The sequence below is a fragment of the Oncorhynchus clarkii genome, chromosome 16 (assembly GCF_045791955.1).
Source record: "Oncorhynchus clarkii lewisi isolate Uvic-CL-2024 chromosome 16, UVic_Ocla_1.0, whole genome shotgun sequence".
In the NCBI taxonomy this organism is placed as follows: Eukaryota; Metazoa; Chordata; class Actinopteri; order Salmoniformes; family Salmonidae; genus Oncorhynchus; species Oncorhynchus clarkii.
The window spans coordinates 44,769,964-44,796,534 of NC_092162.1; the positions used below are offsets into that span (position 1 = coordinate 44,769,964).

The 26,571-nt window shown below is 42.6% G+C and overlaps 1 protein-coding gene across 2 annotated transcripts in view; it reads right to left on the minus strand.

The window, feature by feature from the left end:
* The window catches only part of LOC139368559 (DNA (cytosine-5)-methyltransferase 3A-like), a 29,940-nt gene extending 3,598 nt beyond the window's left edge, over window positions 1-26,342 (minus strand). Inside the window, exons 1-21 of one of the 2 annotated variants that reach the window (XM_071107578.1) lie at window positions 26,300-26,342; window positions 20,762-20,902; window positions 17,908-18,053; window positions 17,532-17,745; window positions 15,372-17,173; window positions 15,054-15,219; window positions 11,631-11,690; window positions 10,313-10,380; window positions 9,023-9,172; window positions 8,293-8,370; window positions 8,040-8,192; window positions 7,838-7,945; window positions 7,442-7,577; window positions 7,075-7,194; window positions 6,917-6,958; window positions 6,714-6,793; window positions 6,439-6,551; window positions 6,065-6,333; window positions 5,743-5,888; window positions 5,493-5,583; window positions 4,944-5,092 (exon numbers count right to left, since the gene is read on the minus strand). In XM_071107578.1, the coding sequence (XP_070963679.1) occupies window positions 4,944-5,092; window positions 5,493-5,583; window positions 5,743-5,888; window positions 6,065-6,333; window positions 6,439-6,551; window positions 6,714-6,793; window positions 6,917-6,958; window positions 7,075-7,194; window positions 7,442-7,577; window positions 7,838-7,945; window positions 8,040-8,192; window positions 8,293-8,370; window positions 9,023-9,172; window positions 10,313-10,380; window positions 11,631-11,690; window positions 15,054-15,219; window positions 15,372-17,173; window positions 17,532-17,745; window positions 17,908-18,053; window positions 20,762-20,891 (4,221 nt within the window). In that variant the 5' untranslated portion in view covers window positions 20,892-20,902; window positions 26,300-26,342. The remainder of the gene's footprint in view (window positions 1-4,943; window positions 5,093-5,492; window positions 5,584-5,742; window positions 5,889-6,064; window positions 6,334-6,438; window positions 6,552-6,713; window positions 6,794-6,916; window positions 6,959-7,074; window positions 7,195-7,441; window positions 7,578-7,837; window positions 7,946-8,039; window positions 8,193-8,292; window positions 8,371-9,022; window positions 9,173-10,312; window positions 10,381-11,630; window positions 11,691-15,053; window positions 15,220-15,371; window positions 17,174-17,531; window positions 17,746-17,907; window positions 18,054-20,761; window positions 20,903-26,299) is intronic. The other variant, XM_071107579.1, reaches the window with a different exon arrangement.
* Between the last annotated feature and the right edge of the window lie 229 nt (window positions 26,343-26,571).

Genomic DNA, 26,571 nt, shown 5'->3' on the forward strand with positions numbered 1-26,571 from the left:
TCATTAAAACTCTTTTTTCAACCCCTCCACAAATTTCTTTTTAACAAACTATAGTTTTGGCAGGTTGGTTAGGACATCTACTTTGTGCATGACACAGGTCATTTTTCCAACAATTGTTTACAGACAGATTATTTCATTTATAATTTACTGTATCACAATTCCAGTGGGTCAGAAGTTTACATACACTAAGTTGACTGTGCCTTTAAAAAGTTTGGAAAATTCCGGAAAATGAAAATGATGTCATGGGTTGTCTATGTTAGTTTTTCTATTATTTGCTATTTCTGTGTTTGGCCTGGTATGGTTCTCAATCAGAGGCAGCTGTCAATCGTTGTCCCTGATTGAGAACCATATTTAGGTATCCTGTTTTCTATTGTGTTTCGTGGGTGATTATTTTCTGTCTTTGTGTATGTTACCAGACAGGACTGTTTCGTTTCGTGTCATTCTCGTTTATCGTTTTGTTGTTTTGTTCGAGTATTCATTTTCATTAAAAGGCATAATGAATACTTACCACGCTGCACCTTGGTCCTCACCTTCTTCCACCAACAACGGCCGTTACAGAATCACCCACCACCAAAGGACCAAGCAGCGTGGTAAAGGGCAGCAGCAGCGATCTCAGGACTCCTGGACATGGGAGGAGATTCTGGACGGCAAGGGACCCTGGGCACAGGCTTGAGAATATCGGCGCCCCAAGGCTGAGCTGGAGGCAGCGAAAGCCGAGAGGCGGTGGTAAAATGAGGCAGCGCGGCTGGAAGCCCAAGAGGCTGCCCCAAAAATGTATTGGGGGGAGGCACACGGGGAGTGTGGCGAAGTCAGGTAGGAGACCTGTGCCAACTCCCCGTGCTTACCGTGGAGAGAGAGGGACCAGGCAGGTACCGTCTAATGCCGTGAGGCGCACGGTGTCCCCGGTGCACAGGCATAGCCCGGTGCGGTACATAGCAGCACCTCGTATCGGCCGGGCTAGGTTGGGCATTGAGCCAGGTGCCATGAAGCCGGCTCAGCGCATCTGGTCTCCAGTGCGTCTCCTCGGGCCGGGGTACATGGCACCAGCCCTACGTATGGTGTCCCCGGTTCGCCAGCACAGCCCAGTGCGGGCTATTCCACCTCGCCACACTGGGCTGGCTACGGGGAGCATTCAGCCAGGTAGGGTTGGACAGGCTCAGTGCTCGAGACCTCCAGTGCGTCTTCACGGTCCAGTCTATCCAACAATGGCCTCCACGCACCAGCCCTCCGGTGGCAGCCCCCCGCACCAGGCTGTCTCTCTGTCTCCTCCCTACAGGTGGTCCCGCCTGTCCAGTGCTGCCAGAGTCTCCCGTCTGTCTTCAGCTGCCAGAGTCTCCCGTCTGTCTTGAGCAGCCAGAGTCTCCCGTCAGTCTTGAGCTGCCAGAGTCTCCCGTCTGTCCTGAGCTGCCAGAGTCTCCTGTCTGTCCTGAGCTGCCAGAGTCTCCCATCTGTCCTGAGCTGCCAGAGTCTCCCGTCTGTCCTGAGCTGCCAGAGTCTCCCGTCTGTCCTGAGCTGCCAGAGTCTCCCGTCTGTCCTGAGCTGCCAGTCTCCCGTCTGTCCTGAGCTGCCAGAGTCTCCCGTCTGTCCTGAGCTGCCAGAGTCTCCCGTCTGTCCTGAGCTGCCAGAGTCTCCCGTCTGTCCTGAGCTGCCAGAGTCGCCCGTCTGTCCTGAGCTGCCAGAGTCGCCCGTCTGTCCGGAGCTGCCGGTCAGCCAGGAGCTGCCGGAATCGCCCTTCACTCCGGAGCTGCCGGAGTCTCCCGCCTGTCCGGTGTTGCCGGAATCTCCCGTTCGTCCGGTGCTGCCGGAATCTCCCGTCCATTTGGGACCCATTGCTAGGGTCCCCAGTCCGAGGTCGGCGGCGAGGGTCGCCGCTCGAAAGAGGCCACGGAGGCGGTTGAGAAGGCGGACAAAGACTATGGTGGAGTGGCGTCCACGTCCCGCGCCGCCACCGCGGACAGACACCCACCCAGACCCTGCCCTATAGGTTCAGGTTTTGCGGCCGGAGTCCGCACCTTTGGGGGGGGTACTGTCACGTTCTGACCTTAATTATTTTGTTATGTCTTTGTTTTAGTATGGTCAGGGCGTGAGTTGGGTGGGTTGTCTATGTTAGTTTTTCTATGATTTGCTATTTCTGTGTTTGACCTGGTATGGTTCTCAATCAGGCAGCTGTCAATCGTTGTCCCTGATTGAGAACCATATTTAGGTAGCCTGTTTTCTATTGTGTTTCGTGGGTGATTATTTTCTGTCTTTGTGTATGTTACCAGACAGGACTGTTTCGTTTCGTGTCATTCTCGTTTATCGTTTTGTTGTTTTGTTCGAGTAATCGTTTTCATTAAAAGGTATAATGAATACTTACCACGCTGAACCTTAGTCCTCCTCTCTTTCTCCCACAGACGAACGGTACAATTTTTCTGACATTTCACAATCTTAAAATAAACTGGTGATCTAACTGACCTAGGTCATTTAGGATTAAATGTCAGGAATTGTGAAAACTGAGTTTAAATGTACAGTGGGGCAAAAAAGTATTTAGTCAGCCACCAATTGTGCAAGTTCTCCCACTTAAAAAGATGAGACAGGCCTGTAATGTTCATCATAGGTACACTTCAACTATGACAGACAAAATGAGAAAACAAAATCCAGAAAATCACAATGTAGGATTTTTTATTAATTTTTTTGCAAATTATGGTGGAAAATAAGTATTTGGTCACCTACAAACAAGCAAGATTTCTGGCTCTCACAGACCTGTAACTTCTTCTTTAAGAGGCTCCTCTGTCCTCCACTCGTTACCTGTATTAATGGCACCTGTTTGAACTTGTTATCAGTATAAAAGACACCTGTCCACAACCTCAGAACACAACAGTCACACTCCAAACTCCACTACAGCCAAGACCAAAGAGCTGTCAAAGGACACCAGAAACAAAATTGTAGACCTGCACCAGGCTGGGAAGACTGAATCTGCAATAGGTAAGCAGCTTGGTTTGAAGAAATCAACTGTGGGAGCAATTATTAGGAAATGGAAGACATACAAGACCACTGATAATCTCCCTCGATCTGGGGCTCCACGCAAGATCTCACCCCGTGGGGTCAAAATGATCACAAGAACGGTGAGCAAAAATCTCAGAACCACACGGGGGTACCTAGTCAATGACCTGCAGAGAGCTGGGACCAAAGTAACAAAGCCTACCATCAGTAACACACTACACCGCCAGGGACTCAAATCCTGCAGTGCCAGACATGTCCCCCTGCTTAAGCCAGTACATGTCCAGGCCCGTCTGAAGTTTGCTAGAGAGCATTTGGATGATCCAGAAGAAGATTGGGAGAATGTCATATGGTCAGATGAAACCAAAATATAACTTTTTGGTAAAAACTCAACTCGTTGTGTTTGGAGGACAAAGAATGCTGAGTTGCATCCAAAGAACACCATACCTACTGTGAAGCATGGGGGTGGAAACATCATGCTTTGGGGCTGTTTTTCTGCAAAGGGACCAGGACGACTGATCCGTGTAAAGGAAAGAATGAATGGGGCCATGTATCGTGAGATTTTGAAAACCTCCTTCCATCAGCAAGGGCATTGAAGATGAAATGTGGCTGGGTCTTTCAGCATGATAATGATCCCAAACACACCGCCCGGGCAACGAAGGAGCGGCATTTCAAGGTCTTGGAATGGCCTAGCCAGTCTCCAGATCTCAACCCCATAGAAAATCGTTGGAGGGAGTTGAAAGTCTGTGTTGCCCAGCAACAGCCCCAAAACATCACTGCTCTAGAGGAGATCTGCATGGAGGAATGGGCCAAAATACCAGCAACAGTGTGTGAAAACCTTGTGAAGACTTACAGAAAACGTTTGACCTCTGTCATTGCCAACAAAGGGTATATAACAAAGTATTGAGATAAACTTTTGTTATTGACCAAATACTTATTTTCCACCATAATTTGCAAATAAATAAATTAAAAATCCTACAATGTGATTTTCTGGATTTTTTTTCTCATTTTGTCTGTCATAGTTGAAGTGTACCTACAGGCCTCTCTCATCTTCTTAAGTGGGAGAACTTGCACAATTGGTGGCTGACTAAATACTTTTTTGCCCCACTGTATTTGGCTAATACGGAACCCAAACCGGCTGCGCGCGTGCGCCATCGTGCATACATTTATTTTGTCCCCCCACACCAAACGCGATCACAACACGCAGGTTAAAATATCAAAATATTTACATTCATTTGGGGAAAGGACAAAAACCATTAAACATTTATGGCAATTTAGCTAGCTAACTTGCACTTGCTAGCTAATTTGTCCTATTTAGCTAGCTTGCTGTTGCTAGCTAATTTGTCCTGGGATATAAACATCGAGATGTTATTTTACCTGAAATGCACAAGGTCCTCTACTCTGACAATTAATCCACACATAAAACGGTCAACCGAATCGTTTCTAGTCATCTCTCCTCATTCCAGGCTTATTCTTCTTTGAACTTGGTGATTGGCATCTAAACTTTCATAGTATTACCACGACGACCGACAACACAGTTCGTCTTTCAATCGCCCACGTGGGTATAACCAATGAGGAGATGGAACGTGGGTATCTGCTACTATAAACCAATGAGGAGATGGGAGAGGCAAGACTTGCACCGCAATCTGCGTCACAAATAGAACTGACTTCTATTTTAGCCCTTGGCAACGTAGACGCTCGTTGACGGGCGCGAGCAGTGTGGGTGCAATAATTGAATAATATAGATTTCTACATTTATTTTTGCAACACTTGGGCACGCGACGCGAGCGGTGTAGTCAGGGTATAAGGTGTATGTAAACTTCCGACTTCAACTGTATTAATAATAATGAAATGAAGACACAAACACACCACCCAAATGCCATTGAACATGGAGAGAGAGGGAGAAAGAGCAAGAGAGTTAAAGAAAGAGAGAGAAAGGAAGAAATAGCTGCTCGTGCCTTTACCTCAAGAAAGCGACAGATGTCGGCCAGGTCATGACCGCGCATGGCCACCACATTTTCAAAGAGCCAGAAGAACGGACGGTTGTCATCATCCCTTGGCCTCATCATGGTCAGCATCCTGTAATATTCAAAGAACAGCCTGCCTGTGCCCTCTGGAAACAGACCGAGAAAACCAATGAAACAACATTAAAAACCCATTTACTACACCAATGGATAGGTTAGCGTGACACGTGCATCTGTTAACTGCTAATAAAACGATGTGATAACATACTTGATAAAGTTCTCCAGACATTAGCTCTCTACATTGTCTAGCACAGTGGTTCTTAAAACCTATCCTACTTACCTCAGAAAATTCACAATTCTGTTGTAGCACTGAACTAGCTCTCCCGATTCAACTATCCAAGGACTTGATGATTAGTTAACAATGAACTAGGTGTGCTGGCTCTGGAATTGATCAAATACATGGACGGCTGGGGGTTCTCCAGGAGAGGTCGGAGAACCACTGGTCAAGTGGAAACACTCCATTTACTTTGAAGTCAGGAGGTTCCTTACCAAATAAGCCCTTCCGAGCAGGGTTGACGCAGGCCAGGTCATTGCAGGGGCTTCCTCCAATCAGGAGGTCAAAGGGACCCCATTCAGCCAACTGAAACACAGCAAACACAGACACACACAGGTTAGAGAATGATCACAGGTGTGTGTGTGTGTGTGTGAGAGTGTGAGTGTGTGAGTGTGTGTGTGTGTGTGTGTGTCTGTGTGGTAATTTGTTTGTTTGAATGTGTGTGTGTGTGTATGCTGAACTCACATGTTTCCTGGTGATGGTGCGTACGTCATTGATGTGCTCTATCTTGCCCTCGTGTTTGATCATACCCACAGTGATCGAGTCCCCACAGATCTCAGAGGCGATGTAGCGTTCTACGATGAAGCCCAGGTCTTTGAGCACAAGGTACCCTGCAAGAGCACAATGGGCATAGAAGATTATCAGTCACTGACACACAAACCAAAATGCCTGAATCCTGAAGACAGAAGAAACCCAAGCCATTGCATCCTCATAAAACACATCACAATCACTTATCTGCAACCATCTCCCAAAGATAAATGAAAGCCCATATTGAGAATGTACAAACCTGTGGCAATCCCATCAAAGAGAGACAACACCCTGATAGGTCTGCGTTGATGGGCAGGAATGGAGGGATACACCCTGTGGGGTTCAAACTCTAGGGCACTGTTGTTGACAAAAAACTCTTGGACTCGCACGCTCCAGTCAGTTCGCAGCTTGAGCGATCCGTTGCACTGGGATGGTAAGCACATGAAGCAGCTCCATGGGTCAACATCCTTCAGCTTGTCAAAGGTTCCATCGCCAACCAAAATGTTCAGGCAGTCCTTACAGAAACACCTGAGAGAGGGAGAGAGAGAGAGAGAGAGAGAGAGAACGACAAAGAGGATAAGCGAGTGAAAGAGGAAATGGGAGTGAAAGAAGAGAGAGAGGAGCAGTGCTAACCTGCAGCAGCTGGCATTGCCACACAGAATGACCTCTTGGCCAGCGCAACAAACCGTGCAGTAGGATTGGTAGCCATCTTCGTCGTATCTGTACAAAGTCTCAATAAAGTTCTCCTGCAAAAATTAGGAGGGACAGCTTTACCATGGGGACGAAGGTCATTCATGTCAACAATCTTTCAGATGATAAGCAGACATGATCTAACATGTCTACGTGGATACACTTGCATAAATAAACTGAACAGTCATTCAATTTATGAGAAGATGTAGTTAGTTTACCTTGCACTTCAGACAAAGACTCCCCTCAAACAGTGGGTGGAAGGTGTGGATGTGGGGGGTTCCACATGATAAACAGAATTCTGAGGTGAATAATGAATTGTATACATTAGTAAAATGACTGATTCAATGATATAATATTTTTCTAAAGTGCAGACAAATAGATAGCAAAAAAGTACAATTACAGCTCAAAGAATGTTAAATACCTTTAACATGTTTGCCTTTCCTAACCTCTCGTACCATTGCCTCTGTGAACCACGAAATAAAGGAATTTAATTGATGCAAATATTATTCTATAGTGACAGAGGAACTAGAAAAACGGCCCATATTAATGAATATGGATTGCTGTGGGTGTAGGGCTTACCTCTGCTGTAGCTCTGATTCCCATAGGATGGTCTGTTCTTGTTCACATACTTCCTCTTAGCTGGGGGCTGATAGTCTGCCAGAGACGAGTCTGAAGATTCTGCCTTTGAGTATTTGGCATCTTTGGTAATAAAACAAAATAAAAGGAACATGAGAACATCTGTTGTTACTAGTGTACTACACAGGTATAAGTGTTACCCTGTTGTGGAAATATAATGGAAGCAACACAAAACGCACCAGGGTGAAATATCCCATAGGTACAGATCTAGGATCAGCTTCCCCGGCCCCAATCCTAACCTTAATCAGGAAAATGCTAAACTGACCCAAGATCAGCATCTAGGGGAAACTTCACCCTAAACCACACATACTTGCAGGTGGTGGGGGGTTGAACCCATCTGGTCCAGTGGGCAGGAATCCACTGTGGGCCCAGTCCAGCATCAACTTAAGCAACTCCTGCTTATTCCCCGCTGTAAGAAAGGACTTCTCACAGCGCTCACCAGCCAACTGCATAGACATGAAATATGAGTGAGTGATGTGGTGCTTTGTGGTATTATACCGTATGGAATATTGTGATATATGGGGATGTAACAGTACAGTACTAGCATAGTTCTACATCTGTGTGTGCTGTCTTGCCAATGTCACGCAATGACCATGCAAGTTGAGTTGGAAAGGCAGCACAAACAGATCTGGGACCAGGCTAGTATATTACAGAGTCATACATTACAATGTTAAGATAGTGATAGATAATAGCATTCATGTCCCACCTCAAGGACCTGGTAGATGGCATCTTTGTAGGTAGGCAAGCTGGCATAGGAATTCTTGCAGAAGCACTTTGCAAAAGCTGCAAAAGGCAGAAGCCTCTCTGTATAGATCTGCAACACAAAACAAAGGAACAATTTTGTTCAAACACCAATCTGTGCTGCAGGTCAATCTTGCTATTTACAATGAGTCAAGTCAAGTCCTCACCTCGGAAAACATTCCGTCACCGAACCACTCTACCCGGCGCTTGGATACAGGCGGTGCCTTGTTGGACTTCCAGAGCACCACCAGTCCAGGCCACCAGGAGAAGCCCTTCACCTTTCCCCACACCAGCTCTCCAGTGGGGAAACCCTTCCCATCCTACAGGGTGAGACCCCGGGAGATGGAGGGTTATTCACATGGGTTTATATGATATGGAAGCATGTTGGCATGCATAGCAAATATTTGTGAAAGTAGGAACCTGGTAATCAATGCCCTTCTTTGCTCCCCTGGGGCTCGTTGTAGACACGTTGGATGTATGATTCTCCTTCTTCGGGGGCTGAAAGTCAAAAATATTTATGCTTGAATCCACAGATAAAATAGTTGACAATGCATGCTTGAAGACAGTGACGAACACATCCACTGATATCTGATGAACCTGAAAATTTGAAAAAATAAAGGTTTTCCTATGGGTGACTACAATTGTACATATCCTTCTTTACATGTAATAGCAAATATTGGCCCTTTGTTTGTAAGGTTTGTCAGGTTTTGTCAACCTTAATTCAAGCGACCCAATTTCAGAGCAGTGAGAATGAGTTAAGAGAATGGGAGACCACGTAAGTCCATATAAAGGGTTAAAAAGGAAATTAGAACGTTAGAAGCAAATCACAAGAGCCATGCACAGAAAGAATGACGTGTCGTTGACAGCCACGCACACCTTTAGAGCTAAATATATGTTTTAATGTGTGTTTCGATTGCATTGCGCCTTTCACTGCCCCATTCGCCAGAGGTCAGAAGGGCTCCCCTCAAGCGTAGGAGCCACAGGAGGCTGGTGGGCAGATATATAGGAGGATGGACTCATTGTAATGGCTGGAATGGAATGAATGGGACAGTATCAAACACATCGTTTCAATTCTAGTCATTACAATGAGCCCGTCCTCTGATATCTCAGCGCACCAGCCATCACTGGTAGGTGTTTTGAGAGTACCTACCGATGCAGCCTCGGACTCCTGGTCCTTTTTGCTGTCGTTGTCAAGCGCCTGTGGCTTGACCCAGGTGCCGGCACCAGCCTGAAACACAGTGCGCGCCTGTGGCTTCTGGCGTAAGCTGCTCTCCCAACCATAAATGCCCCTAATGGTGCCCTGAGGGACAACACACATGCACGCACCTATTACGCACACCGCTCACAGGCATTGTACAAGCACACACACGTGGGCACAAGCGCACACACACCCAGTCATGCACTCACATCCAAGAATTGCTATGACTACCAAGCATAAAGTAGACCCACATGAAAGAAGAAGAAGAAGAAAGATAAAGGAGAGGGTAAAAAAGTTACTAACAAGGTTAGTTTGTTAGACACGGGTGAGATACCAGTATGAACTTGTCCCAAGCATTTAAGGTTTTAATAAAAATGATTTAAAAGCATAGAAAATTGTTCATTGCACAAACAACAGCAAAGCAAAGCAAAGGTTTGTCATAATGTCAAGCTTTGGAGACATGCAAAAGATCCATGCACGTTTTGCTTTGTTTGATTCCAAAGAATGATAGTTTCCATTGTCAGGTGTTGTCACGCGCAGTTTATTTTGATCTGTCACACCCCCACTATAGCAAGGTAAGAACACGTCAATGCAGAACAGGTAAAAACAAACATAGGAAACAATATATACAGTATGTCCGTCTTTGTTAATATTTTTTCAGTAAATTTTGTGATTACGATCTTGTCTCATCACTGCAACGGGTTAGGGAGAGGCAAAGGTCAAGTCATGCGTCCTCTGAAACATGACCCGCCAAACCGCTCTTCTTAACACCCGTCCAATTACCATGGAAGCCACCTACACCAATGTGTCAGAGGAAACACCGTTCAACTAATGACCGAATTCAGCCTGCAGGTGCCTGGCCCGCCACAAGGAGTCGCTAGAGCGCGATGAGCCAAGTAATCCCCCCCGCCAAACCCTCCCTTAACCCGGACAACGCTGGGCCAATTGTGTGCCGTCCTATGGGTCTCCTGGTCACAGTCGGTTGTGACACAGCCTGGGATCGAACCCCAGGTTATAGTGACACCGCAACAATGCGATGCAGTGCCTTAGACCTCTGCGCCACTCAGGAGGCCTTGTCTGTCTTTTAAAGCTCTGTTATGCATAGTTGATTATGAGTCACAAGAAAACAATAACGTCACCCTTAGTTAAATCTTAAGTTACCATATTTGTTGAATTGATTCACCCAATCCTACTAGAGATATGTGATACAAAAAACATCAACAAAATAATCAAAAACATTACCTCCATAGTATTTGTCCAAATGACGTTGTCCTCAACGAACACAGTATCGTCCTCATTCTTTGGCCCATCTACATAAACAAGTTTCATAGAAACCAAATCAATGTTTTGATGCAGAAAATACAAGACTTTTGCCTGAAATTGTCAAAAGGTGAAAAGCCAGAGGATAGATAACTAAAAAAACAAGGTTGGGGTCAATTTCATTTAAATTCAGTCAATGCACGAAGTAAACTGAAATTCCAATTTCAGTTTACTTCCTGCATTGACTGAATTGAAATGGAATTGATTTGACCCCAACCATGGAAGGTGGATTGTTAAGCATTCTCTGGTAATGTGTCACCTGTACATCAATTCAATTGAGTTTAAGGCCAGGCACCACACCCTAATAGGGTATTTTGTTCCCCTTAATCACAATCAACTTTTACCAGTTGAATGTGGACACAAATATGCTACTTTTTATATATTAAAATGTTTCTGAAATATTGTACACAAATATGCAAATGAGGTAATATCATTAAATATGTGCATATTTGCATATCACACAAATCCAATTTTCTGGACACTGGATGAAGTCAGACCAAGTATTTTGGTTTCATTTTGTTACACTCCCAGGAGATGACTTACATATAGCAGATTGTGGATAAATATTTTTTTAATCTTTCTATCTAAAATACTATAGAAAGATACGTAAAAATGCATTTTTGGCAAATGTTTTTAAAGGAAATGTAATCTAGAATTAAAACATGACAACATATCAACAATTCCCTATGTATAAGTCTGGAGAGCACGTCTAAGGATAACCACAAGAAAGTTGATGAATGAAGATGCTTCTGAGGCAGAGAAAAATGTGTTGGCGTGTGGGAAGAGTCTGACTTTGGGGAAATGGCAGTTAAAGACAAACTTACAATTCATTTAAACTACCAAATGCCAAACACTCATTTAGATAAGTTACTACATATGGTCCCGTTTGTAACATTCTCTATGAAATTGGCTTTTAAATTATGTGTGATTCAATGTAGTGAGCTTTCAAATTAAGGATGTATGACCATGTAAAAAAAATTACAATTCATGAAATGTTGATGACGGTAGTATGATAAACTAACGGAAATATATACGGAAATATTTTCATCAACATTTTGACATTTGAATTTTTTACTTTTTGAAAATACTAACATTAAATGGACAAACATACCCAAAACTCTTCAAATTGACGAGTAGATGCAAAAAAAATATATATAATTTTAGCCTGTGGTGACTGGCCTTAAGTGATATAGATGAATACCAATGATCATCTTCACTAACTGTCAATATCTTTTCTTACTGATTATCTTCTGCAGCCGCACTGTGCATGGCTTCACTGTCCCATTAAGGTAATTCACCTCTGGAAAACAACACATTGATGCTTCCATTATTAACAGGGATCCTGTGATAGAAGTATGTGAAACACTGAGAGAATCAATGGACAGTGTAAAATTAGATGGAGGTTATCATAAGGGATACTGTAGGTATAGATAGACTCCAACCCATATACCAGGGGTACTCAACTACTATTTAAGAAGGTCCGGTCACACAACCCACAGTTGAATCAATGTTGTTTCTATGTCATTTCAATGAAATGACATTAAACCAACATGGAAAATACGTTGAATTGACATATGTGCCCAGTGGGACATTTCCTAGGTGGCAAAGGTCCGTATGGATAATGTCACTTATCGACGTTGTTATTAACCCTCACCTCACGACCCATGCAACCCCAAACTGTTCACACCCCTTTTGTTGGCGGAATCAACATTTTGCCATTTATAAGCTCATTTTCTGCAATTCTATACATTTTCCCATGGGGGGGAATTTTGCTATGTCTTATGTGTGTTCATATGATTCCTAAGGCTCCCATTGGCACATAATCTGGCAATGGTAACTACAAGATTTAGATAGCTGGTTAAACTAATTTACCTACCTAGCAAACATGGGCTAGTTGATCAACTGGAATTTTCTGACAGGTTATAAACAGCTCTCTGGTCTGTCAGTGAATTACATACAGGAACAAAGGAAAAGTGCCTATGCACTGCCCATGCACTGCCCATGCACTGCCCATACACTGCCAATTCTACTGTTATTCTACTAGCCGCCGGTTGAATATGGCTGCCATTTACTACTGTAATGTGCATCCACAACTACAACATATTATATGATGCAATTGGAAGCCATGAGATTTTTTGATTTTTAGTGCTGATTAGGGTGTCATGCCAAAATGCACTTTTGCTCTGAAGGCTTGTGCATTCCAGACAATGCTAGACAATGCTAATGGCACCACACACCAGGCCCGGCCAACGATAAAGTGACTAACGGGGAAGTTGAAATCGGCGAGGGAGCAACATTTTGTTGGGGTTCTTGCAATGGAATTAGAGATCGACCGATTATGATTTTCAACGACGATATCGATACCGATGATTGGAGGACCAAAAAAGGCCGATACCGATTAATCAGACGATTTTTATATATATATTTGTAATAAATGACATTTACAACAATACTGAATGAACAATGAACACTTTTATTTGAACTTAATATAATACATGAATAAAAATCTATTTAGTCTCAAATAAATCATGAAACATGTTCAATTTGGTTTATATAATGCAAAAACAAAGTGTTGGAGAAGAAAGCAAAAGTGCAATATCTGCCGTGTAAAAAAGCGAACGTTTAAGTTCCTTGCTCAGAACCTGAGAAAATATGAAAGTATGAAAGCTGGTGGTTCCTTTTAACATGAGTCTTCAATATTCCCAGGTAAGAAGTTTTAGGTTGTAGTTATTATAGGAATTATAGGACCATTTCTCTCTATACCATTTGTATTTCATATACCTTTAACTATTGGATGTTCTTATAGGCACTTTAGTATTGCCAGCTTAATCTTGGGAGTTGATTGGCTTGAAGTCATAAACAGCGCTGTGCATCCAAGCATTGTTAAGAGCTGCTGTTTGAATGAATGCTTACGAGCCTGCTGCTGCCTACCACTGCTAAGTCAGACTGCTCTATCAAATATCAAATCATAGACTTAATTATAATATAATAAACACACATGGTCATTAATATGGTCAAATCCGGAAACTATCATTTCGAAAACAAAACGTTTATTCTTTCAGTGAAATACGGAACCGTTCCGTATTTTATCTTATGTGTGGCAACCCTAAGTCTAAATATTGCTGTTACATTGCACAACCTTCAATGTTATGTCATAATTATGTAAAATTCTGGCAAATTAATTACGGTCTTTGTTAGGAATAAATGGCCTTCGCAACGAGTCAGGCGGCCCAAACTGCTGCATATACTCCGACTCTGCTTGCACTAAACGCAAGAGAAGTGACACAATTTCCCTAGTTAATATTGCCTGCTAACATTAATTTATTTTAACTACATATGTAGATTTTTTAAAATATACTTGTGTATTGATTCTAAGAAAGGCATTGATGTTTATGGTACATTATTGCAACGATTGTGCTTTTTTCACGAATGCACTTGTTAAATCATCAAGTTGAAGTAGGCTGTGATTCGATGATAAATTAACAGGCACCGCATTGACTATATGCAACGCAGAACAAGCTAGTTAACTTAGTAATATCATCAACCATGTGTAAGTTAACTAATGATTATGTTTAGATTGATTGTTTTTTTATAGGATAAGTTTAATGCTAGCTAGTAACTTACCTTGGCTCCTTGCAGCCACAAGGTCATTTTAATGCTGCACTCGTGTAACAGGTGGTCAGCCTGCCACGCAGGCAATGTAATCGGCGTCCAAAAAGGCTGATTACCGATTGTTATGAAAACTTGAAATCGGCCCTAATTAATCGGTCGACCTCTAATTGGAATTATATTGAATTCTGCTTATATCACGCTACAACACAATAAACACAGTTCAAATTTCGAGACTTCGAGATCATTGACTGCTTTTGAAATCTGTACCCGGAGCTACGGGAAATAGGGGTACTGAGGGCATTGCAGCACCCTCTGAAAAATCGTAATAAAATCAAATCTCTATATTGTTAAATAATAATCATTTTAAGATTTTTTTCTTCACTAAAGTAGTGTACTGGGTACTTACTAGTCAGGTATTAGCCAACCTATATAGCCGTCTGTAGTGTAGCCCCAAAATTTGTTCTTCTAAGTCAACCAATGGAGGCGATGACGTGGATGTCGATTAAGGCATGTCGATTAAATGCAGAAGACACATTTCAGTTGAATGCATTCAGTTCTGAAACTGACTACGTACCCCCTTTTCCAATCATTCCCAGTCAATGGTATGGTACGTTATCATAGCTACCCCATATAAGAATACCATCTCTTTTACATAACAACATACTGTATGTAAATAACAATAATTCTTGCCCACTCTAAAATATACATCTGTCTATTACCTCTATTACACTAACACAACCAACCTTATATAATACTACCCATAGACATACAAACCTGAAGCATGTTCATGCTACACTAACCTACCCCAACAATAGAGAGCTGCCGCCATCTTGAGCAACTCAACCCATTTAAGCTAACCCATTCATGTGCTAATCCACTTGATAAGCTGCTTACCGGTACACACACAAACTAATGCTAACTCAAAATGGAGCTGTACCCTAAAAAAAGCATTTGAGGGCTCTTGTGTGTGCTACACTATACTACAGTACATTTCATACAGTGATAATAAAATATGTTAGTCCTATTCCAGTCCCTTAATGAAACAATGTACCTGATGGAATCTTTCTGGGACGACCTCTCTTCTTCATGCCAGACTCGTAGATACTGTTGTTGTCTGATAGAGCGCTGTCATTTGTCAGGTCTACTTCCCGAACAGAGTCCAGCTCACTTTCTGTCACACTGTCAGTGAACTGGGCAGCGTCCCCATTCTCCACAATCTAAGAACACAGACAGACACAAATAATATAGATGCAGATACAGACGCAAGCACACGCAGATAAGAACATAAATGGGACAATACCAACACAATAACTTCCATGCAGGAGTGCAGTGACATACAGTTGTGTGATGCTTTTTGTCTTTCCCCTACCTGTGTGAAGACCTTCTGAGCTTCAAGTGGGGGGCAAGGCATGGCTAAGAGGGTCAAAACAAGTTTCCTGAAGATGCTGGTTGATCCAGAAGCCTTCAACACAGTGCACCAATGTTGCTCCAGCGAGGTGGCTGCAGAGCCATTTTGGATGCCCCCATCAGATCCATTTTCTCCCTCTTCCCACTCTCCCTCCTCTGCCAGCTGGTACTCCAGGAACTCCTTGTTCAGCTGGCTGATCTCCTCAGGTGAGCTGCAGAACCCAAGTTTAGCCCCCAGCTCTCCCACCACCTTCCCCGTGACCGTCAACCTACCCTGGGGGCTCAGTAACTGGGCCATGCTCCTCAACACGCCGTCACTCAGAGGCAGCCCTTCCGCCACGCTGGCTGTAAGTGCTGTGTAGAAAGCCAGAGCCTGCTTCTGTAAAAACTGCAGTGCTTCACCTCCTGACTCTGATGACTCACACAGGAAGTCCTCCACTGCAGCCCCACCTACGTTCAGCTCAGGCCCTGGCAGGTGGAACTTTGTGGTTTTGAGGAGAGAAACGTCACGTTCCTTGAGGAAACGCACAACGGCTTGAGGACGGAGGAAACTGGAGGCATAGGAGCGCAGGAGGTTGCTGGCTTCCTGTAGGATCTGTACCAGGTCGGCCCGGGCCGAGCCCTCATGGTGGTGCAGTCGCTCTTGAAAGGCACGGAGAGGCTCCAGGGCCTGGTTTAGGAACATAAAGGTAGCCTTGATTTGGGGATCCTGCAGTTGTGTGCAGATCAGTTTGGCCTTCTCATCTACGTCATCCTCTTTGTTACAGGAGCTGAAGTAGGAGATTAGATCTGTCCACATTTCCAACACTTTCCTGGCTAACATGCAGAAGTTAAGGCAGCAGGTGGTGAGGGGAAGGGTAAGGCCATTGATACTGGTTATGCTAGAAAACAGTTCCTTCAGGTTGTCATTCTTGGTGGAGCAGAAGGAGTAGTGGGAGTAGATATCTACAATTAGCTCCTGGGCCTGAGTGGAGAGCTCTACCATCCCAGCATGGCAGGATGCATCAGCCACTCCATACAGCCTACCTAGCACCACCACGTTGGGGTTGAGCTCCCTAAGCTGTGAGCAAATCTGCTCAGAGGCAGCACCGTTACCATCTGTGTAGAGAGCCGCGAGGTTAGCTGCAGGAAGCCCAAACCTCTTCAAGGTCTCCACCAAAGCCGCAGCAGTTTCCTCTCCAGTATTGTCTTCGGCTGGAGACTGCAGGACATCCAACAGCCTGATGCAGTGTCTGGCTGCCTTCACATCAAAATAGCCTACTAGAACTACAGAAGCTATGCCAGCCTCCCCTAGCACCACTCCTCCGTACAAGTATATGCAGTAAGGAGTCTTTTGGCAAGCGGACACTATGTCTTCTGGGTACTGTAGTCCCAGGACATACTGACCGTATCTGTTAGACACCTGGTCCCCAGCCGCGGACGGACCAGAGACGCAGTTAATGAAGCACAGGACCAACTCACTACAAGGTGGACAGCTGCTGATGCTGCCCTGCCTGCTCTTTCTCGCCTTGGTTCTTAAATTGCATCCATTGGCAGCCAGGGTAAGCTTCTGGTGCCTCTTGCACTGTGAGTGACGCTTGAGGTCAACAAGGCCCGAGTGACAGATGTTGAAATTCATGTCACACAGACTGCAGTAGGCATGGACCTCTCCCAGAGTGCTGGGCCCTACCCAGGAGTACGTCTCCCTCCATATATCTTCATAAACTATACGTTTCCTTTGATACTTCCCTAAAGCTTCTTCATCCGTGTTGGTTTCCAACCCCCCTGTCGGAAAAAAGGAAAACACAAACTGATTAACAGAAAAATACCAACAATATTCCATCCTGAATATAAGGTCACAAACAGCACAAAGAACATTTCAACTCAGGATTAGAGCCCTGCACGGGCATGGATTTGAAGCCCGAGCCATACCCGCGACTTTCAGGCCTTGCCTTACCCAGGCTTGAGTGCTTCTGCCAAATTTAAGGTGCATGTGTCCCTGCCTCAAATTAGAGATAACTTCCTCCCTGAGCTGCAAGCGGTCTGCTGCTAGTCTGCGTGTGTGTGTATCCATGACAAGACTTTTAGATATTAGCTAGCTACATTTCTACTCACTACTCAGGATAAGTAAGAGAATGGATACCTGATTGACTGGGGTTGCGGCTGGCAGACTTGCGGCCTAGTCCCTGGGGGGAGCGGAGGGGGGGTCTGGCAGGCTGGATCTCCTGGCCCTGGCGAGCCTCCACAGGGTTATACACCTGCCCCACCAGGTTAGCCTGGAAAAACCTCTTGAACCACTTCAGGAATACGAAGTTGGGCTGGAACCTTCCATTCATCAGCTCCTCCACTGGAACAAACTAAAGAGGAGGGATTTAGAACAATAAGCAAATACCACATGGAAGCAAAGGGCAAATCCCTATCAACCCTCTGCCCAGCGATAAAATATTAACGTACAATCAAAATAATATCCTTGATTTACAGTTAATGTGATGGATAAGAAAGTATGGGTGTAGTCTAACCTTGGTGACACCAGTCTTTCGGAAGCCAGCTTGAAGCAGACTGTAGTTGTGGATGAAGTCTGGTGTGTCCTGGGCCTGGAACTTCACTGTGCTCATGTCAATGCACCCAGGGAAGAGCCAGTCCATCAGCTGGCAGTAGCAGGAACCTGCACACCACACAGACAATATAAGTTGAAGACTATCTAGTAACAAGGGAGAGCAGGACAGAATAGCCAATAGTGAAACATGCGTTCAAATGTTATTGGTCACATGCACATGTTTAGCAGATGTTATTGCAGGTGTAACGAAACGCTTGCGTTTCATCAGTCAATAGAGAGAAAAATACTTGCCCACTAAGTGTCAGGAGTCTACATTTCACAATTATACAGTACCAGTCAAAAGTTTGGACACAACTACTCATTCAAGGGTTTTTCTTTATCATTACTAATTTCTACATTGTAGAATAATAGTGAAGACATCAAAACCATGCACTAACACATGGAATCATGTAGTAACCAAAAAAGTGTTGATTAAATCAAAACATATTTTATATTTCAGATTCTTCAAAGTAGCCACCCTTTGCCTTGATGACAGCTTTGCATACTCTTGGCTTTCTGTCAACCAGCTTCATGAGGAATGCTTTGAAGGAGTTCCCATATATGCTGAGCGCTTGTTGGCTGTTTTTTCTTCACTCTGCGGGTCAACTCATCCCAAACCATTTCAATTGGTTTAAGGTCGGGTGATTGTGGAGGCCAGGTCATCTGATGCAGCACTCCATCACTCTCCTTCTTGGTAAAATAGCCTTGCACAGCGTGGAGGTGTGTTTTTGGTCATGGGATGGAGTATCACTGCAGAATACTGTGGTAGACATGCTGGTTAAGTGTGCCTTGAATTCTAAATAAATCACTGACGTGTCACCAGCAAAGCACCCCCACACCATCACACCTCCTCCTCCATGCTTCACGGTGGGAACCACACATGCGGAGATCATCTGTTCACCTACTCTGCGTCTCACAAAGACACAGCGGTTGGAACCAAAAATCTCACATTGGGACTCATTAGACCAAAGTACAGATTTTCACCGGTCTAATGTCCATTGCTCGTGTTTCTTGGCCCAAGCAAGTCTCTTCTTCTTATTGATGTCCTTAAGTAGTGGTTTCTTTGCAGCAATTTGACCATGAAGGCCTGATTCATGCGGTCTCCTCGGAACAGTTGATGTTGAGATGTGGCTGTTACTTGAACTCTGTGAAGAATTTATTTAGGCTGCAATCTGAGGTGTAGTTAACTCTAATGAACTTATCCTCTGCAGCAGAGGTAACTCTGGGTCATCCTGTGGCAGTCTTCATGAGAGCCAGTTTCATCATAGCACTTGAAGTTTTTTGCGACTGCACTTGAAGAAACTTTCCAAGTTCTTGACCATTTCCAGATTGACTAACATTCATGCATTAAAGTAATGATGGTATGTTATATCTCTTATGGACTTACACATTCCTGCATCTGTCTCCCGTATCATTCATACCAACGTGACATGTGTTAAGTTTTCTGTGATGGTGAATAAAAAGTTGGCTACAGTTCAATACAAAATGTTGTCAGATACATACAGTATGTTCTGGTAATATCTGAGCTGGCTAGCCAGCTAGATAGCTAACTAGCTAACAAGCTAGCAAACTAACCAAAATATTTTCTAGAAAGTAGCTTTTAGCTGCCTGGCTTGTTAGTGACATATCCTAAACACATTTTTAATCAAATGTTTTTTTTGGCATGTAACGTTGGTATTTGGACCCAGCTGCTGCGATGTCACGTGCCATTTATGTGTTTATACCTTTTCATAATGACAAGGACATGTTTGACGTCGGACAACAACAATAGAATGTTCATGATTTAATGTGTGGCAAAGCATACACAAAAAACAAAGACAAATACAATTTATTTTCAAAATAATAGAATAGTATATTGTGAGTTTAATTATCTTACTGGTCTGTGCAGCATATAGGCTACATGGCCGTGCCATGCAAATAAAATCAAATGTTCTTATTTTGTTCATTAAACAGACAAGACACACTTACATTCATTCCCCTGTTCTGATCACAGTCAACCCACATATATGTTATAGTAAGAATTAATATAATAGATTTTAACAGAATAAAATATCAATAATATCTTTCACACACAAATTGTTACAGAACGTGTGGAACCGCTGTCATATAACAAAAATGTGTATTTCAAAACATTTTTTTTTGTTGCTGCAGAACAATTAGAATCTTCTCTTCTGATCATGTAAAGAAACTGAAATTTCAGAAAGTAGCTTTTTTGATCCACGTTGGATGTGATCACACCATTGCGCAATTTCTCTCCATTCAAACTCCCCACCAGTTATTCTGTCTGAAGACAGATCGGTTTCTAACTTAAACTACAAATCGCTAGGAGCCTAGGGATATTAACCCATCATTTATTAGCTACATATAAGGGCCTTTAAATATTTACCTATCAAAGTCAAGAACAAATGTGTGAAATGACAGTATGCGTTCCACCAGGCTAAATGCCAAAGCATTTATGTGACAGTAGACAAGAACATCTCAAGGAAATAACTAGATACATTTAAATGGAGAGAATAAATGCATTAAAAGCATATCTGTGAAGCTTTGTGACTGACAAGGACAAGTTTGATGTCTGACAAAAACGACGAAAAGTGACATTTATACTGAGAAGTTAGCAGGACTTTTAAATACATTACCGCAATCATGACTAGGCCGGTTGGCGGAAATTAACATACAGGTTTTGTTGCTGGCAAAACCTTTCAGATATAATGGAAAGGTCGACAAAAAGTTGGCGGCAAAATGTCTTGTTTGGAAAAGCGGTACTAGTAAGACGGTACCTGAACATATCTGCTCTACCCTGGTGAATTTGATGTCCAGGATCTTATTGAGCCAGTCCAGCACCTCAAAACGGCTGCATTTTTCTGCAGTGGCATCTGGGGTCTGGTCCGGGTCCACATATGTCGCCATTTTTTTGTTACCTAGAAAATGACACAACACAGAGAAGTTTCACATGGACATTATAGCATTTCTTTTAAATCAAACATTTGCACCTGTGTGTGATCATTTAAATATAAGTGCTGGTAAAAGATATTATACACCAACAACTAAATAACAATCCTATATTTCCTTGTGTCAAATTTGTAATAACCAGTGTCACGTTTTTATTTATTGACAACAGTAAATCTGTAATCTGAAGCCTTAACAGCCCTCAATCGGGTCAAAAGGTCAATTATGTTAGCACAGCTGAAAACTGTTGTGCTAATTAAATAAGCAATAAAAACTGGCCTTCTTTATACTAGTTGAGTTTCTGGAGAATCAGCATTTGTTCGATTACAGGCTCAAAATGGCCAGAAACAAATAACTTTCTTCTGGAACTCGTCAGTCTATTCTTGTTCTGAGAAATTAAGGCTATTCCATGCAGGAATTGCCAAGAAACTGAAGAACTCGTACAACGCTGTGTACTACTCCCTTCACAGAACAGCACAAACTGGCCCTAACCAGAATAGAAAGAGGAGTGGGATGCCCCGGTGCACAACAATTTGCACAAGTACACTAGATTGTCTAGTTTGAGAAACAGACGCCTCACAAGTCCTCAACTGGCAGCTTCATTAAATAGTACCCGCAAAACACCAGTCTCAACGTTAACAGTGAAGAGGCGACACCTGGGATGCTGGCCTTCTAGGCAGAGTTGCAAAGAAAAAGCCATATCTCAAACTGGAATAGCCTTCATTTCTCAGAACAAGAATAGACTGACGAGTTTCAGAAGAAAGGTCTTTGTTTCTGGCCATTTTGAGCCTGTAATCGAACCCACAAATGCTGATGCTCCAGATACTCAGCTAGTCTAAAGAAGGCCAGTTTTATTGCTTCTTTAATCAGAACAACAGTTTTCTGCTGTGCTAACATAATTGCAAAAGGGTTTTCTAATGATCAATTAGCCTTTTAAAATGGTAGAGTAAATGGCTGTTAGTCGGCTAGTGACAGTGACTAAGTTCAGCGCAGGGTACTGGGTGGAGGCCGGCTAGTGATGGCTATTTCACAGTCCGATGGCCTTGATATAGAAGCTGTTTTTCAGACTCTCGGTCCCAGCTTGTACTGACCTCGCCTTCTGGATGATAGTGGGGTAAACAGGCCGGGGCTTGGGTGGTTGATGTCCTTGATATTTTCTACATTTTAGAATAATAGTGAATTCATCAAAACTATGAAATAACACACATTTCCTCATGTAATAACCAAAAAAGTGTTAAACATATCAAAATGTATTTTATATTTGAGATTCTTCAATTAGCCACCCTTTGCATTGATGACAGCTTTGCACACTCTTGACATTCTTTCAACCAGCTTCACCTGGAATGCTTTTCCAGCAGTCTTGAAGGAGTTCCCACATATGCTGAGCACTTGTTGCCTGCTTTTCCTTCACTCTGCGGTCCGACTCATCCCAACCCTTCTCAATTTGGTTGAGGTCGGGGAATTGTGGAGGCCAGGTCATCTGATGCAGCACTCCATCACTCTCCTTCTTGGTAAAATTGCCCTTAAAATGTGTCTGTTACTTGTACTCTGTGAAGCATTTATTTGGGCTGCAATTTCTGAGGTTGGTAACTCTAATGAACTTATCCTCTGCAGCAGAGGTAACTCGGGGTCTTCCTTTCCTGTGGCGGTCCTCATGAGAGCCAATTTCATCATAACTTTTGATGGTTTTTGCGATTCACTTGAAGAAACTTCTTGAATTGTTCCGAATTGACTGACCTTCATGTCTTAAAGTAATTTCTCTTTGCTTATTTGAGCTGTTCTTGCCATAATATGGACTTGGTCTTTAAAAAACCCCTACCTTGTCACAACACAACTGATTGGCTCAAATGCATTAAGAAGGAAAGAAATTCCACAAATGAACTTTTAAGAAGGCACACCTCTTAATTGAAATGTATTCCAGGTGACTACCTCATGAAGCTGGTTGAGAGAATGCCAAGGCAAAGGGTGGCTTTTTGAAGAATCTCAAATATGAAATATATTTTGATTTGTTTGACATACTTTTGGTTATAACATGATTCCATATGTGTTAACTTCAGAGTTGTGATGTCTTCACTATTATTAAACAATGTAGAAAATAGTCAAAAATAAAGAAAAACCCTTGAATGAGTAGGTGTTTTAAAACTTTTGACCGACAGTACACTTCCACCTTTCTACCCAGAGTTCCAAATCAAATCAAATCAAATTTTATTTGTCACATACACATGGTTAGCAGATGTTAATGCGAGTGTAGCGAAATGCTTCTTTATTTCTATCTGCACGGTGTACTGAGAACCCAGCTGGCTGTATGGACGGGGACAGTATATCTGGAGAGAGCCATGATTCCGTGAAACAGAGTATGTTACAGTCCCCGATGTCTCTCTGGAAGAAGATCATTGCCCAGAGCTCGTCTACTTTTTGTCCAGGGACTGAACATTAATGATTAATATACTCGGAAGTGGTGGATAGTGTGCACGCCTCCTGAGTCGGAGAAGAAGTCCACTCCGAATACCTCTCCTCCTCCGGTGGCATCTTGGAGCAGCCTCTGGGATAAGTTAAATTGCCTTGTGGGGTACGAACAAAGGATCCAATTCGGGAAAGTCATATTTCTGGTCTGAATGCTGGTAAGTTAATGCTGCTCTGATATCCAAAAGTTATTTCTGGCTGTAATAACACAAACGTTCTGGGCTAATAATGTAAGAAATAACACAAAAATAAAATACAAAATACTGCAAAGTTGCTTAGGAGCCAGAAACAGAGCTACCATGTCTATCAGCGCTATCTTGTCATGTAAATAGACAATAAAGCGTGTTGAATCATAAAATATAAATGTATTATGCAGACATAAATAAATATTGACATTCGTCATTTATTTACTATCTTTTCTAACAAAATGTTCACCCTGTGAGGTGCATAATCCTCACAGGCTGGAAATGTGGGGCCTAAATGAGCTTTTGCTCTGTGCGATTGAGCTAACATAATGGTAAACACTTGAAGAGGATTTTAACTTGTATATCAAACTTATTTAGACATTTAGAAATTGTATTAACTTTCTCTATAATTTAGCCCAACAGGGTGGAAATGTATGAGTGAGACAAACAGACTAACATCATGAAACACGTCTGTCCTCCTGGGACCCTGCAATTCATTTTTGTCCTCTCTATTGGACATCAGTTCTTGGTCCGTATCTCTGAGGCCATTCAAGCGTATTATGTCCTGTTGTCCCTTTGTGAGGACATTCTGGGCATTTCAATGATATCACATGTTGGGGGTGTGACTTTGACAACTTTATCTTCCTGGTTCTTTAAAAAATGGCTGGCATTACAATTTGCACATTTTATGAACATTTAAAGGAGGGTGTAATTACTAATTATCATTTTTGTGAGTATGATATTCAAATTATTTATAGCAAGTGGATATCTCAGGAATAGTTAAGTGAGTTTTCAAGAGCTTATCAAGAAAATTCCTCTATAGTGGACACTTGGATGCCGTGACTATGTTTTTTAGAGACTGTACACATTGACTGTAATGTTTTTTCTCTCTTCATATTTACGTCCTAATGACCACTACAGAGGACAATTTTGCAGATACAATAAAAGACAAATAACAGTATTTAAAACAAATTATAATCTTGGTAATGTGTTTTTTCACCCTGAACACTTATATATATATAATATTAAAATCCCAAACTTTTCGGGTCTCAGAAGAATACATTTCCTTAGCCTTGCTCCGTTGTTTTACCACCCCAAATATTATGACACTTCCTGAATGTAATGTCATTGTAGGAAGGGGCTGATTTATTACTACAATCTATCAGGGTGGAAAGTGAAATCAGGGAAACACAGAAAATCTTAATACAATAATCATGAAAAAACTTTTTTAAGAGAAATGTCAATTGGATTATAAAATAATCAAGAAAGATTTTAAATATTGTATTATTTAATGTCTTATAGGTCTCATTGAAGTTGATGAATAGCATCCCGGAATATGAAAAAAACGACTACATCCACTAAAAACAAATCCATATCTTTGTGTTTTTATGATAAATGCCACCTAACTTTTTATTTAAAGCCCTTTGGAATGTACATTTTACACTAAATAATAATTTCTGGGGACAGAAAAGGAACCGGAGTGTAGGAATTAGCCTACCGTTCCATTATTAAACCAACCCTGGTCCCCTTTCAGGGGGGCAGCATGGGGTATGGGGTAGAAAACCGACCAATGGATGAGGTCGCTCAATCTTTTGTTCTACAGAGAAAGGACTGATTTACTTTTTGCTGTTGTGTGGCAATAGTCAAAGGACAGTTCTTCGTCAAATCAATTCTACTATTTTACACAACTTATTTCAGTAATATTAGGCTATCCTTCATAAAGGCACACTGGTACTACAATATACAACAGACCGGGAGCATCATAAGACTGAAGGACTCAGAAAAGGGAAACTGCTGTGACAATGCAACGGGTCGTTCATTAGGGTTAATTGTTGTATAAGTATATGGGTGTTACATAGGCGAAGTCAAATCATCGAATCCATGGCTGAGGATATTGCTGCCATGCGCGTTTGCAAAATATGCAAACCACATTGCTTTCCCTTTCTCCGTCAGTTCCGACACCCTGGTCTTATTTTCTCCTAGTTTTCTCCTCCCCTTTTCCAAAGTGTATGAAGAAATCTCGCGGGGTAATTTTTGCCGCGAATGTTCCGTACAAAGAACAGCAGAGCAGTCAGTCTTTCCTCTATCTTTTCTCCGATACAGGTTAGGTCAAATGTTGCATGTTCTGGCAGTGTGACAGTTGTAGTAGGCCAACCACAAAGTAAACTAAAAGTATCTTGACTTGAAGCCGGCATCTGTTCCGTGTTCTACATTCTAACAAATTGCTTGACGTGCACACCGGAGTTCAAGATATGGTTATTCTGTTGTCTAGCCTTTATTGTCAATAAATCTGTTGCCTTTGTACTGGTGGGTAATCCAAGATATCACGACACTATAGGCTACTGTAGATGTTGTTAACAAACAACATTGCTCATTTAATCTTGTTATTCAGCATTGCCATCTCTAATGTCCCCAAACTGACACGTAAACAAATACTGTAGATTGATTATAAAAGACAGGGAGCCTCATGTCTACTGACATTGTTTGATCAAATACAGTACCGTAACAGAGGAATAAGCATTCCGGCTCCTAAACTGTAGCCTTGTCTTTTGTGTCAACCAGTCTTTGTGCTTTTGTGCATTAGGCTCCATGTAGTTGTTGACCACTACATAATGTAGGCTATGCAAAATAAACGGATAATCATAGCTTCACCATGCTTCTCCTGGTGCACGATGGAGAATGATAACCAGTGGCTTTAAATATGAATCAAGGGTTACCTACCTTCGTTGTTCCTTCCTCCGGGTAGACTCTGCCACCCGGTTTGAGAACCACAGGCTTCTTTCTCAATACTCTCCAATGACGTCTCTCCAACCGGGCTATTCTTGTTCGGGATTGGCCGACTGTACGAAAAGGGGACGTCCCATTGCTATACATACAATGGTAGCGCTAGAGTAAGAAAAATAGCACGGCCCAGATGTTGAAATTGTGTAAGATTATACAATTATATTTTATTCGCATTTAGAATATGGCGATAGCTCGACGATTTATGGAAA